The sequence below is a fragment of the Coenobita brevimanus genome, chromosome 89, assembly GCF_032717465.1.
Source record: "Coenobita brevimanus isolate Jiangsu-jjx chromosome 89, ASM3271746v2, whole genome shotgun sequence".
Classification (NCBI taxonomy): Eukaryota; Metazoa; Arthropoda; class Malacostraca; order Decapoda; family Coenobitidae; genus Coenobita; species Coenobita brevimanus.
In genome coordinates this window covers 29,482,641-29,497,537 of record NC_137042.1, presented here as the reverse complement: position 1 = coordinate 29,497,537, position 14,897 = coordinate 29,482,641, and the positions used below count along the sequence as shown (strand labels likewise).

Genomic DNA, 14,897 nt, shown 5'->3' with positions numbered 1-14,897 from the left:
CAGTAACTCACACAGACAGGTAAAACTAACCAGGTGGGGGAAGTAATTAGACGTCTCGTGCAGATTTTTAGATTGTAGATTCCCTTTCCTTCGCTGCTCAAAAACTGTTGTTAAAATATTACCTGTATGAGTAAGCAGGTTGGGGGAAAAATATTTGCCTTTAGACTGCAAATTTCCTCTTGTTTTTATCGACTAGATTAGGTGAAAATTCCCTCAAAGTGTCAGAAATAATGGATTTTTAATTTTTGCGTTTCCGGCACCTTCCTTTCGTGTGAGTGAATTATGGAGGCACATAGTAACTCAGACAGACAGGTAAAACTCGCCAGGAAGGGCCAGTAATTAGGCTTCTTGTGCGAGTATGTAAATTTGTATCCCTCTTCTTTAGTTCCCCCAAACAGAGGGTAAGTCTTGGTCAGTTACGCAGTTATATAATAAAGAATATCATATTTATACTACTGATATTCTTCTCTTTTTTGTACGCTGGAAAAGAAAAAAAATATTGGAACCCTCGTTAAGTTAAAGTTCCCTCAAAATAAACCAATATATTCTAATTTAAGCAGTTTTGTGTTCCTGATTTGACACACACACACACACACACACACACACACACACACACACACACACACACACACACACACACACACACACACAGGTAAACACTAAAACTCCCTCAGAATCACCTTAACAACGAATCCAGGTAAAAACAGGTAGTAAATTCACACACAGGTAAAACTGGCCAGGTGTGGGCCGGTAATGAAGCCTCCCTGTGTGAATATTTAATGAGAAAACTGGCTTTATGTTTTAACAGCGGGAGGAGGGGGGGAGATCTCCGGGCATTTACCAACTTCCTGCATAAATATCCGTGAGAGGCAAAGTTTGGAGATGCAGGTATTCAGGCGCTTGGAAGGGGAAAATAAAGGAGGAGGAGGAGGAGGACTTGAGGGTGATGTGTAGTGTAAATAAAGGAGTAGGGAAGCTAAGAGTAATGTGGAGTAGTCAGTCACACTTCATCTTCATTATTTCTTCGTATCTTTTCCTCCTGTCCTTTTCTCAGTGTCCCTCTTTCGATTCCTTTTCTTTAACATTTCTAAAAGCGTTTTTATTTTTGGATGTTCTTTCGTCATCTCCTTTTTTCCTCCTTTCTTCCGCTCTTATTCTTTGCATATTTTGGACTTCACCTGATTCAGTAATTTTTCACTTCCTCTTTTCCCAGTTCCTTTCCTGCTTTTTCCTTTCTCTTAGAATTATATGTATTTTTTCTCTCAATTTTCTCTTTCTGTATATCTAGTTACTTTCTCATTTGTTATATATTTTGTCATTTCCTCATTTTCTTGTGTCTTTCCATGAGTTTTCTTTGTTATTTTCTTAGGGCATCCTGTTGTACTTATTTCCTAACCATTTTTTTTTTTTTTATCGTCCAATCTCCTCTTGACATACTTAAGTAGGAAGATTATATTTATGATTTACATTTTCTCGCCGTTTTGATGCCGTTTTTGTCCTCACACTGTTTTTCTTCGACTCTGTATCACCTTTCTTAGTCCCATAGTCTTCTCTGCCTTCTACTGGACCCAAGACGTTGATAAGCACCTCAGGCATATGGAATTGATCCCTTCTTTTTTGATATATCGTTATCAGTTTTTGCTTACTAACATTCGGCGATTTTGTTCTGCTTAATGTTGTTCGTGGTGATGTCGCTGGTGTTTCTGAGTTACCCCTGTTCTGCCTAGCCAAGCAGACCCATCAACCGCAAGTAAACAACGGCCCCTGCAAGGCTGATCAAATATGCAATAGTGATGGTCAAATATAGTGACATTATAAGAGGACCGTGTATCATTATTTTAGTATGGCTGTATGCTTTAGTCCAGGTTGAATTTATCTCATCTGAATTTCTTTAACAGTTATTTAGATTAGCTCGAGGTGGCTTTATCGTGCCTTGTATTATGTATTGTATTATGATATTTAAGGGTCCTGACAGCTTCCAAGTTTTTCCACCCTGTCAGAGTTGGTAAATCAGGGAAGAATGTGTGGGGAAGGAAAGAATAGTGGATAATCTTGAAGGTGCTGTAACAGTCTCGCCTGAGGGAAGGATAAGGTAGAGTGGAGAATATGCTAAGATGTTTACCCGGGAGCAAGGAAACTTTACTTGCTGTTAGAGAGAGAGAGAGAGAGAGAGAGAGAGAGAGAGAGGAGGGGGGAGGTAGAAAAAATAGTAAGGGTGGATTAAGACTTTGACTCGATGATGATGGTGATTATGATGTTGATGCGACCCCACCTCCCAGCACTTGTGTTTCTGGGAAGGAGGGAGGTAATATCCTTCTTTGGGGTTCTCATTCTGCTCTGTTTCATTTCTCTGAGGTGATCAAAGACCCTTGCTTCAGAGCCCCGCAACTCTAATGAACACGCAGTTGGGGAGACTGATGTGTGTGTGTGTGTGTGTGTGTGTGTGAGAGAGAGAGAGAGAGAGAGGGGAGGGGAGGATAAAAGAGGGACCTTAGGGGAGAAGGTGTTGGTGGATGGAAGGGAAAAGTGGAAAGTGGTAAGAAGGAAGAGAGAGAGAGAGAGAGAGAGGGAGAGAGAGGAAGAAGAAGAGAAGAGAAAGTGGTGAAAGAAGAGAATGATGAAGGGAGCGAAAGAGGATGCAAGGGAAACCGAAGATATATGTGTTGATGCAGGTGATAATGTTACCTGTGTGTAATTAGGGGAGCTAAATACGCCTCCACCCACCACCACCACGATCATCATCTTCATCATCATCATCATCATCATCATCATCATCATCATCATCATCATCATCATCTCCCCTCTCTCGCCTGGAGTGTGTGTGCTAGGAAGTCGGTCTGATGATTAACGAGACGCAATATCTAGTTACCCATTAGACGCACGTATCTCTTGGTATTTTGGGAACCCCTTAGGAACACACTCCCTCTCCAGCCTGGTATTATTGGTCTGTTCTCATCTGACGGAACTGGGCCACTTTCATAGCTTTCAGTCGTGGTTACGTAAAATTCGATGATGCTCAGTTGTGGGGATTGCAGTGAGTCTCCATGGTTACTAGTCAAGTTTTCCCTTCAATCTGACTACACTTGGCCATCAACTGAGCAAAAAGGAGTTGAGAATCTTTGCCTATTTTGTTGTCCAAGGAGATATTTCAGTGGGTTCAGGTTAGACAATACTTCTTTCACCTGAACTTGGCCCAGATTTTCGCCTTTTTTTTCACGTAGCTCACAAGAAATTGCCCAAAAATTTCATGTAGCCGGCATGGAAGGCGAACGCGGGACTCGTCGGTTGCGCGCCTGGCATGCTATGAAATTGTTCTTGGTGAAAAAATACAGGGAACGAGACTCTCTCCCAATTACTTTTTCCTTCATTCCCCTCTCCCCTTATTCCTTTTTTCGTCGTCGTCGCCCTCCTCCTCCTCCTCCTCCTCCTCCTCCTCCTCCTCCTCCTCCTCCTCCTCCTTCTCCTCCTCCTCCTCCTCCTCCTCCTTTCTAATTAGGGTTTTTTCTTTTATCTCCCTCTTAGCTTGTTATGCACACTCTTCCGTTTTCCAAGACTCTTATTCTTATTCTTTTTCTTAATTCTTTTTCTTGTTTTATCCCTCCCATGATATATATGTGTCTCTGATTTATCCTCTCTCTCTCTCTCTCTCTCTCTCTCTCCATCCTCCATTTTTCATAGCCTGACCATGTTCCTTATGTCCTTGTCTGTCTCAGCCTTTCCTTTATTTTTTTCCTCACTATTTTTGCCTCCCTTTGGCTATCTCTTTCTCTTTTCATCTTTCCTTATCTTCCTGCCTCCCACTCTCCACTATCTCTCCCTCTCACAGCCTCTCCCTCCCTCCCAGTCCCTTGCCTCTATCTTTTTACCTCTCCCTCTTCTCCATACTCTCAGTTCTCTCTCTCCTTCTTCCTCTCCATCTTCCTCATCTTCTCGTTTTCTATTTCCATTTCCCTCTTCCTCTTTCTCTCCTTGTCGTTCTCTCTTTCACATCCGTCTCACAAGATTCTGTCCTGCATACAATTCTCCCCCCCCCCTCTCTCTCTCACTGTCCCATCTCCCCCATACTTATCAGTCCTAATCCCTCATCTTCCCTCTCCTTCGCACAGTCTCTTACTCTCACTGCGTCTGTCCTTCTCCCCAATTCTCTCCTGCGCTCTCTTTCTCTCTCCTCTCTTCCTCTCCCCATCACTCTTTCTCCCCCTTCACGCCCTCATTCTGCCTCTCCGTCTCCCAAACTTCCCCTTCGCATTTTCCGTCCCCCTTTCTTTCTCTCCCCTCCCTTTCTCCCTTCCCTCCCTCTCTCCTTACTCTTTCTCACCCCTCTCCTCGTCACCCTGCCTCTCCATCTCGCACACTCTCTCCTTCACTCTTTCCCCCTCTTCTCCCTCTCTTCAAATACGAGCCATGTGTGCCGACAAACCCCCAGCTGTGTGTAATACCTCGGATCTCCTTAGTCTCCCCTCAAAAATAAACACAGAAATACTAAGCGGCGAGGAAAAAGGTATCAGTCCCGTTGAAATTAGGGAAAAGGGAAAAAAAAGTTCGCAGGACGGTAAATTTTGAAGGTGTTAGGTATTGAAGTCGAAACAAGTAGACAGGGTGGATTGCTGTGTGTGTGTGTGTGTGTGTGTGTGTGTGTGTGTGTGTGTGTGTGTGTGTGGTGTGTGTGAGAGAGAGAGAGAGAGAGAGAGGGAAGCGGGATAAGATTGAGTGAGTTGGTGAAGAAAGATGCAAGAAGGAGCTTAAAGTATTGGGAGGGGCTTGAGAGACTTTGATATGGTATATTATACTTTGAGAGAGAGAGAGAGAGAGAGGCGCAGTTGATAGAGATGTGTGAGCAGAGGAGGAGTTTGATTGGAGGGAGCTTTAATATGGAAGGACAGATGAGGAAGCTGGCATGAACTGAATGCAGGGAAGCTCACCCAAGAAATCAAGGGAGGGGTGAAGGAGCTTGTATGTCTGATCTGAGCTTAGTGAGATTGTTCGGGAGTGAGTCAAAATTAAGATCGACAGAATGAGGATCGCTTTTTTCCACCAAGGGATTGAGTTCCTGAGGATGAAGTGTAATGTGTGTGTGTGTGTGTGTGTGTGTGTGTGTGTGTGTGTGTGTGTGATGCAAAGAAGAGGAAACCAAAGGATGAAGCTTAGGAAGAGGTTTAACAAAATCTCCAGAGTGACATAATGCAATCTCAGGAGTTTCCAGGCTATCACGTCTTCCATATTATTTTATCGCCGCATACTCTACAGTTTTCTCCTTTTTTTTTTGCGTGAGTTTGCATTGTTCTAGTACATCCCTGGTGGCCTTAAATTCCTCTGTCGAAGCTGAATGAAACGTGTGGTGGTAGTGAGAATTTAAGTAAAGAAAAAAGAGACAACGTGAAGAAAGGATTAACGGAGGTTGTTTTAACTTCTTGCCCTCTGGATCCTACCTCATCCCATCCTTAGGTTGGAAAAAGAGGTCTGGCTTATGATGATGATGATGATGATGATGATGATGATGGTGATGGTGATGATGATGTTTCAACGTCCACAGGAGGTCTCCCCTTGACTGAATAAAATCATCCGGCGATAGCAAACAAGGTAAGAGCCATCACAGTGGATGAATTTGAAAGAATGTCTCAGAATTTAGTAGACGTATAGAGAGAAGATAGAGGAAGTAACAGAAGTTAAGAGAAAGAAAGTAGTAGGAGTAGAGGGAGAAGGCAGAAAGGGTGTAGTAGAAACTTGGGGAGAAGTTAGAATTTAGCAAAAGTATAGAGACAAGTAGGAAAGAATATAAAAGCATGGAGAGGACATGGAGATGAAATTAAATCAGTGTGTGTGGAGGATATGGAAGGCTCAGTGAAATGGAAGTTTGACAGGAGTATGGCGAAGGACGAAGGGATTTCATAGACTGAGCGAAATTGCACTAGAGTCATAAAGAGGGGGATCTGTCACAGCTTACCGGGGAGGGGGGGGGGTTGTGGAAATGAAAGAGGGACGATTATTGAGGGGGTGTGGGTACGAAAGGAGGGCATTTGAGCGGTACTGTGAAGGAGGATGAGGAGGAAAATTGACGGTGAAGGAAAGGGTGTAGGGGATCTGAGGGTCCGTTGGGATGGATGGGATTGGTATTCATCATCATCGTCATCATCATCACCATCATCATCATCACCATCATCATGACCTTTTTTTTTACTAAGAGATGGAGTGACTAAAGAAAATGAAAAATGTTGACCAAAGAGTGTGAATGCGTTTGTAAGGAGAAAAATGATCGATTAAGTAATTTGAAATAAAAAATAATATGAAGGAGAGAAGGATGGAGTGATGGAATAAGCTTAGGGTGTTACAAGAACGGTGGGAAATTGGAGGGTGAAAATGAATGCTAACTGTGAACTTAATACGTCATATAACGAGAAGGGAAATAGAGTGAGAGAATGTATGTGCAGAGGAGAAAGCTACAGTGACGAGACGAGGTAAGAGGATTGTGTGAGGAAGGGAGGAGAGAGGGTGTGGGAGTTGATGAATGTGTGAAAGGGAGGTAACTGTTTATTCTGAAGGGTGTTGAGAAATATGTATGTGAAGTAAGGGACTAGAGGTGAGACAGTTTTGGCGCTGTGTGAGGTGTGTGTGTGTGTGTGTGTGTGTGTGAGAGAGAGAGAGAGAGAGAGAGAATAAAGAAAAAAACTCTCCCTTCCTTCCTGTAACAACTCAAACTCTCATCATCACCACCCCTCCTTGTCCACCACCAAGATCTCCCTCTCTCTCTCACTCTCCTCTCTCCTACTCCGGAATTTAATTAGTGTGGAAGTTGAGATGTTTCCGGAGTCTTGGCAGTAACTCCTCCCCCCTCTACCTCCGCCTCTTATCCCCCTTCACCTTTCACCTTAGCTTCACTTCGATGCCACTTCCTCAGCTACACATGTCCATTCTCTGCTTAGCTGTATCTTCATTGTTTATTTTAACGTCTTTTCCGCAGCCTTATGGGTCTATTATTCCCTCTCTTTTCTTTTGTCTTCCTTTGCTGTCTTACTAATATCTGTTTCTTCTCTGTTTCTCGGTTTTCCCCTGTTTACTTCTCCTTTCTCTTTTCTGTTCACTCTTTTCTCATGTCTCCTCTCTCTTTCTTCTCCTTTCAACCTTCACCTAACTCTTTTTTTTTTAATTGTCGCATCCGAACTTACTGTTGTCCATTATCTTTCAGTTTCTCTCTCTTCTCTCGATTCTTTCTTTTTCTCTTTTTGTTTCACCTTCATTTCCTTCACATTCTCTTCTCTCCTCCTCTCCTTCAGTTTACCTACGTCGGTATACTCCTCCCTCTCTCCCGTCTCTCTTCTTCCTTTCCTCCTGTGTTCTCTCATATGCTGATATTTATTTCTCTTTTATATTTCTCTTTTCTCTCCCTTTTTCTCCTCCTTTCCCTCTTCCACCTAAATTATCCACGATGCTGAGTGTGTGGGGAATTTTTTGCCGTGTGAATATTAATGTCTTCGTGTAGAACCAAACCACATTACCATATTTTTGGTTTCTCTCTCTCTCTCTCTCTCTCTCTCTCTCTCTCTCTCTCTCTCTCTCTCGCTGTCTTCTGTTTTCCTCTTGTGATCTCTCTCCTCTCTTCCCTGTTACTCCTCCCTTAGGGGCTAGAGAGGGGCACATTCAAGTGGTGGCACTGATATAACTGGCCGGCTGAACTTACTGGCTATAAAAACGTCTCTCATCTTTCCTCTCTCCCGAAAGGTAGGGTAACTTAATCCTTCAGTCCACTGGGTTCACTTTTCACATGAACCTCGGGCAACAATAAGAATAGTAACAGCAATAACTCTTCTGTTACATTTTATTCTGCTCCTCGTCTCTTCTTTCCTCTCCTCTCCTCCCCTCTCCTCTCCTTTCGTCCCCTCTCCTCTCCTCTCCTCGCCTCTCCTCTCGTCTAAATCTGGACTAGGCAAGCTTACACCTAGATCCTGTGTGACACTGAGAATTCGGGAATATTGCTCTGTGAATATTAATACCTGTGTGTTGCATCAAGCCGCATTAGCTTAATACAGGGACATACGTACATATTGCTAGTGTGTGTGTGTGTGTGTGTGTGTGTGTGTGTGTGTGTGTGTTTGAGAGAGAGAGTGAAGTATGTGTATATGTTTTTGACAGGCACTATATATATCTGTACATATGAGTCTGCGTTCATGATCCACTGAGCCTAAATTCAGAGAACTGTGAGATATTGGTGGTGGTGATTCAGGTTGTACAGTCACCGCCCCCCTCACTCCTCTCCCACTCTCCTCTTGTATTTTTCTCCTCTCTCCCTCTCTTCTCGCCCCTTCTTCCTCTTTTCTCACATCATCTGCTTTTACTCTTTCTCCTTTCCTCTCATCATCTCTTCTCGGCCTGATAGGGTTAACTACTTCAGTCTTTTGGGTCATTTCTCGTGTGTTGTGTGGGCGGTTCAGTCAGTGTTCTCAGCGTCTGTCCTGCATCATTTTATTCATTTCCTACTCGCACTGCCTCACCCGCGCCCACACCAGCGGAATGAGCCGTGAGTTTCTAGTGACACGCTATTTACAAACGCACCCAGTCCATACACCAGCCCTCATTAATCTTTTACTGTACTATTTTTACAGTAACTTGGCCTTGAATTACCATCTGTCCATCTTAAATGCTAAGTTGTCACTATAGATCAACATCAGAGTATGGTGCTAGTCACGAAGAAGTGCCATGGAAAGGACGTAGAGCCATAATATTGTCCTTTTCAGACACAGTGCTACGTGAAATAAGCTGCAGAGGGACAAAAATCATGGCCAAATTAAAGTGAAAGTTCCATAATTGATATACTTTTTAAATATCGTATCATTCATTTCCTTTATAAGCTGAATTAAATAATCAAGAGGTAGCATAAAAGGATTCAAAGCACGTCCTCTCGATTAGCGTAGGTTAAAAGTACAGGCGTCTTCACAATTTCTTAGAAGTTAAGGGGGCTGTCTTGGTGCTGGGGTGTCCTTATTGAAGACCTGTTAGTAAGTCCTGAGAAGATTGTTGCTCTGATCTTACTGAAAACTTGAGGCAGGGAGGGACGGCTCACGGCTTCTTGGAATATCGCCTTTTTCTTTTTTCTTTTTTTAGGACTGGTGATTAAGATGTGTAGGCGAGGGATGTAAAGATCTGAACCCTATTTTCTGTTGTTTATTTTTGTATTGATTTATTTACTTGTTTACTTTTTATTGCCAAGAATTTTGGGATCTTTGACTTTGGTAATGAAGTGGTTCTGTTTGATTCTGTATTTTTTCCTTTTTCTTTCATCCTTCTTTTCATACGCCATTCCTTTTCTCATTTCTTTCTTTCTCTTCTCTCTTCCGATTCTTCCCATTCTCTTGCCTTCCCTGCCCTCTTCCCTTCCCTCTTCTCTCCTTTTCTGTCTTTCCTTCACTCCCCTCCCCTCGTTCTTCCTCTCGCCTGTTCCCTTAAATCTTCCCCTACCCTCTTCCCTCCTGTCCCTCTTCTCTCCTCTCCCCTTTCCTCCCCTCATTTCTTACCTTTCCTCCCCTCTTCCCTCCCCTCCCCTCATCCCATTCTTGGTCACAAATCTTTCATTTTAGTTCCCTCTCCCTCCTTCGCACTCTCTCTCTCTCTCTCTCTCTCTCTCTCACACACACACACACACACACACACAACACGACTTAGGGCTAATGGGTTAATTAACAACTGTGTTCTGTGATGCTGTTGTCTCTCTGAAGTTATAATGTAAAAATATAATAACTCTGTGTATTTCCTCCTCTGTCTTTTGAGTGGAAATGACCCTGCTTATTTTGTCTCTCTCTCAGTCCGTAGCTTTATTGTTATTATTATTATTATTATTGTTGTTGTTATTATTATTATTATTATTATTATTATTATTATTATTATTACACCAACACCACCACCACTACTACTACTACTACTACTGGTATTTTCACACTAGTAATTCAGCCTTGGAATAATTTTACGAACTGGCGAGGTTTTATAACAGCCTTCATTTACCCTTTCCCTTCAAGAGCTCTCCCAGAAGCTGAATAAAATCGTCTGAAGATTAAAATGAAAACCACCAAACTGAACAAGGTGACCATTGCGGTGACATTCTACTTTTTTCCTGATGGTTTATTTGCCGGAGGGTGCGGTGGACGAGGGAGAGCCAGCTTACCCTTTCCAATCTATTTTTGGTGGACTGAATATTAAGCGTAATTCGTTTCACCCCCAGTAAATACCCTGTTTCCAAAATTCTCTATTTCTCGGTATATTTTGTGTCCCTCCCCTCTCACCTCTGCTGTGTGTTACAATACTCCTCGCTTCCCTCTCTCCCCTCTTCAATTTCCTCTTCTCTTTTTTTTCCTCCCCTCTCTTGCTTTCTTTCCACACGCTCTTTAACTATCATCCCTCTCCTCCTCTTTCATTCCCTGTTCTGTTTCCACCCCTTCCCTCTTCCCCTGCCTATCTTCCCTTCCGTCTTCCCTTCCCTGCCCTCTTCCTCCCATCAACTCGTCTCCCACATCATAGTACCCTTCATACTCTCTCCACCACAATGCCGTCCCTCTCTCTTCCCTTCCCTTCCCTTTCCTTTCCTTCCCTTCTCTTCTCTTCCCTTCCCTTGGTTCTTCCCTGCCCTCATTCTTCATCACCTTCCCCCACACCAAATTACCTTCCATAATCTCTCCACCACAAAGGCTTCCCTCCTTCATGCGGGAGAGGGACAGGAATAGCATTTAATATTATATACACAGTTTACCCTTCACGGATTTCAGAGAGAGAGAGAGAGAGAGAGAGAGAGAGAGAGAGAGAGAGAAATGGTACTGGTTTACAATATACCACGTAAAACACAGGTGGGGGAGATGAAGGAATGATGGTGTTTTGTGTTTTATTTATTTTTTACGTGGGTGAAACAAAGAAACGGGAGGTAGAATGACTGTGTTTTAATTATATATATTAAGTAAAACACGGCTGGGGAGGAGAAAGAATGGTGTTTGGTTGTGTTTTTTGTATGTGCAAGAAACAGAGGAAAAGGGGGTTACTTGGTGTTTTATTTTTTATTGAACAGAACATAGCAGAGGGGGAGAAGAAATGGCTGTTTTTTAATTATTTTTATTATGTAGTAAAGCAGTATGAGAAGGGAGGTAAAATGGTTTTGTTTTATTTCATATGAGGAAAAAGCACAGGAAAGGGGATTTTTTTTTTTTTTTTTTTTTTTTTTTTTTTTTGACAAGCAAAAAACTCCAGTAGGATGAGAAATAGTTGTGCTTTCGTTTTGTTTCAAGTAAAACACTGGAGAGCGATGGAGAGAGATTGTGTTGCTTTCTGTATCCAGTAAAATACAAGTGAGGGAGGAGAAGAGATTTTTTTTTTCTGCGCGGAATACACGGGATGGGAATGGAAGATGGTTGTGTTTTACTCTTTATCAAGCGAAAATAAAACGCTAATCGCTATGAAACGTGCCCTTCTCATCATCATATTTGTATCAAGCTCAGATTAATTTTACTTTCTGTATACTGTACTTCTAAAACATCCCTCCACTCCCTGTGTGTGTGTGTGTGTGTGTGTGTGTGGCAACTAGGAGGATAAAGGTTAAACACGATGACTCCCCGTTCTGTAAGCCTTGTTTATGCGCCTCTCCCCTCACGGATTTAACTAGCGAAAGGTTAAAAGGTAATGAAACGTTGCTTGTCTAACTCCTGCTAATATACTCCCTTCCCAGTGCTTAAAGAGCCATGCGAAAGGTTAAACACTATAAACCATCCCTCGTAAAAGCGCCGTCCTTGCTCCCTTTCTACCGTTCCCTCATGGTCGCTACGAAAATACACGTCCTTCGTAGCTCGAGTGTAAGAATCAAGTTTATATGGTAAAATGGTAAATATTCATCTCAATTTGCCTTTTTTGGAGAGTAGAGGTCCGTGGGTATTTAAGGACATTTAAGGCTAGGAGATGGACATTTAAACTTAGAAGGATATTTAAAGGTAGGAGATGGATATTTAATGGGAGAAGAATATTTAAGGGTCTAGAATATTTAGGGGTAGGAGGCCGACATATATTCCTGGTAGCGTTTACACAATACGAAAACCTCTGCTCACCTCTGGGGCTAGAATTAGAGCGTTTTCCGATGCAAGAGATCTACCACCGTACCTCCAGGCGTCATCAGGATTATAATGAAAGAAATATATCTCGTACACCGATTGTGGAAAGATGATTAAAATGACACCAATTACAGTGAAAGCCTACATAAACAACTGGTGTAAATGTTGCTATTTTGCTCATCCTCTTTACGTACCAGTCCAAGCGTTGCAGAGTAAAATATGAAGCACATGCAGTAGTAGCTGAAATTCATTAGAGCGGAAATTTACTTACCATAAAAACACTCAGAGAAAATCATCATCATCATCATCATCATCATACTCGTCACTATCATCATTACCATTATCATCATCATTATCCCCGTCATACTCATCCCTATCATCAGTATCATCCACTTTACCATTTTCACTTGAGGATAGGAGCTCCGGAATTTGGCTCCTTTGCTCATAATCGACAAAAATCGAAACAAAAGAAACCCGAGTAATAATCTAGACTCACAGAAGCCTAGTTGTACTGGGTTCGACTTGCAAGCCACGTGTGTAGGATCCGAAACTCCAAAGTGGTGAACATTTAAAGGGTTGGCTGGTAGTATGTCCTTACAATGTGCTGGCATACACTCTGTTGGCTCTGTCGTTGGTGTACACACACACACACACACACACACACACACACACACACACACACACACACACACACACACACACACACACACACACACACACACACACACACACACACACACACACACACACACACACACACACACACACACTACCTTTCACTTGCACCACTCCCCACAGACACCCTTTCCTCATCGTTCTTCTCCAGCATGGGAAGGGGTTGATTTTGGCTGTCACTCTGTTCCAAGGACAAGGTTCGGTACTGCAGGGGGTCACGAATGCACTACTACGATTACAGTACACTTACCCCCGTCTCCGGTACCGTAAGAGGTGCGAGAATGCTTACACCAGAAGTTGAGAGTGGTATGGTCGTCACATCCAGTCAGAAGCAGGTCGCCTTTTGCAGTACGCATGGAGTAGTAGTTGTTGCTCAAGGTTTATCGGAAATGTGAACCCAGTGGACTGCAGACTGAAGTTGCCCCTCATGCTGTTTACCTTTCACCTCTCTGGAGATAGGGGAGGAGTTGAAGGACGTTTTTATAACCAGTCAGTGGAGTTGGCTGGCTATATCATTGCCACCACGCGAAGGTGCCTCTCGCCAGCACCAGCACGCAGGGTATACGTTGATATAATTTTTCCTCTGTGATCACCAGGGAGAATTCATTATATCCATGGTGAAGTAATGTAACCTTAGTTAATCAGAGCATCTTTATTAGAGTTAAGGTTTTATTCGGTGATTATTATCTGCTACAACATGCACTGTGCCGTTTACAATGTTATCTATTTAAGGTGGTGTTTAGTAGCAAATAGTGAGTTTTTATCAGAGACTGTGCAGATGCTTCCTACCGCCCAGCTGTCCTAACCATGCAGCTCACACCACCACCACCACCACATGCCATCAGTGCTTTATTTGCTCCTAGAGACCTCAGAGTAAACACAGGCTTTTAAAGTTCCTTCACTGTGGTGCATGAATCACTGATCAGGACATTGGCAACTCCTGTGATTTGTACAGTATGGCTGATTGATTCCAGATTTTAACAGGACATTTACTGTATAGTGTGTAATTTAAGCCAGCCATACAAAGCACAATTCCAGATTTTAACAGGACATTTACTGTATAGTGTGTAATTTAAGCCAGCCATACAAAGCACAGGCGTTATTTCCTATCGAACGTCTCTCTTTGTCAGGGGAAAGCAAACTGACTTTAGTGACAGGACTGTACACATGATAGAAGCACCACAGGGGTAGAAAGTGTGTCCTGTGTTTACCATAGTTTACTGTACACCACACGTGCTGCCACACCGCCATGCCAGTGCAGTTTACCTGGCCTCGCACCCACTGCCAACAAGTCCCCTCAGGGTACATGGTAAGGGACTTCATCTCCTGCTGGGGGCCGCTGCTACTCGTACTTCTCCAGCTTTATCTCGCCCTCCAGCCTCCCGTGCCTCCCGGGATCTCGCGCGAGGCCTGGAGGTGAATAGAATAGCAAGCTGGGATTGGTATTGGGGGGGTGAGGGGAAACTGAATATTGCCAGACTCGAGTTGTGCAGGCCTGTGTGGTTGTATAGGGAAGTCCACTCTGCTCCACCTAAGTAACCAACAGCCTCGCTCCACCTAACCACCAGCCGAACTTGTTGGACATATGAAGCTTGTGGGCCTTCTGTTATTAACCATTTCAGTACGATGACGTATTCTGTTACCTTATCATTATTACTATGAGGCGATTTTATTCAACTCAGGAGCGGTTTTCCGATTTGGGGGGAGGGGGGGGTTAGGTGTAGGCTTCATTAACCCTCTTCATTGCTAGAGGCCATTCCAAAGCTGAGTAAAATCGTCTGGAAATAGCAAGGATAAGCTAGAGATATACCTCATTAGACTGAAGAGATAATTTTTTTTTTTCAGTGCAAGTTAATGAAAAAACACAATCTCTCTCAACTTTCACATTTTTCATTCTGCCATTATTCAGCGTCCTGTAATGACTAGGCTGTATAATAAAAAATGCTCGTCTTGCTCTCATGTACCTAGCGCTTCATGACGCAGGTAAAGAATGACGTCACAAAGGTTCAGGGAGCTATTTAGACGCGCTGTTACCTGTTGCTACACCTTTCCCTACACCTGTCCTAGTGTTGTCATCTTACTGTCACGCGTTATGAAATCTGTGTCGGTTTGCCTTTATATTAACTAAATTGACTCTCTCTCTCTCTCTCT

General features: G+C 43.1%; 1 protein-coding gene across 1 annotated transcript in view; it reads right to left on the bottom strand.

Annotated features, from left to right (window-relative positions):
• LOC145411360 (ras-related protein Rap-2a-like) overlaps nucleotides 1-14,897 on the bottom strand; it is a 77,973-nt gene that overhangs the window by 34,450 nt on the left and 28,626 nt on the right. Inside the window, exon 2 of the mRNA XM_080281385.1 lies at nucleotides 14,013-14,156. Within this exon, the coding sequence (XP_080137511.1) occupies nucleotides 14,013-14,069 (57 nt within the window). The 5' untranslated portion in view covers nucleotides 14,070-14,156. The remainder of the gene's footprint in view (nucleotides 1-14,012; nucleotides 14,157-14,897) is intronic.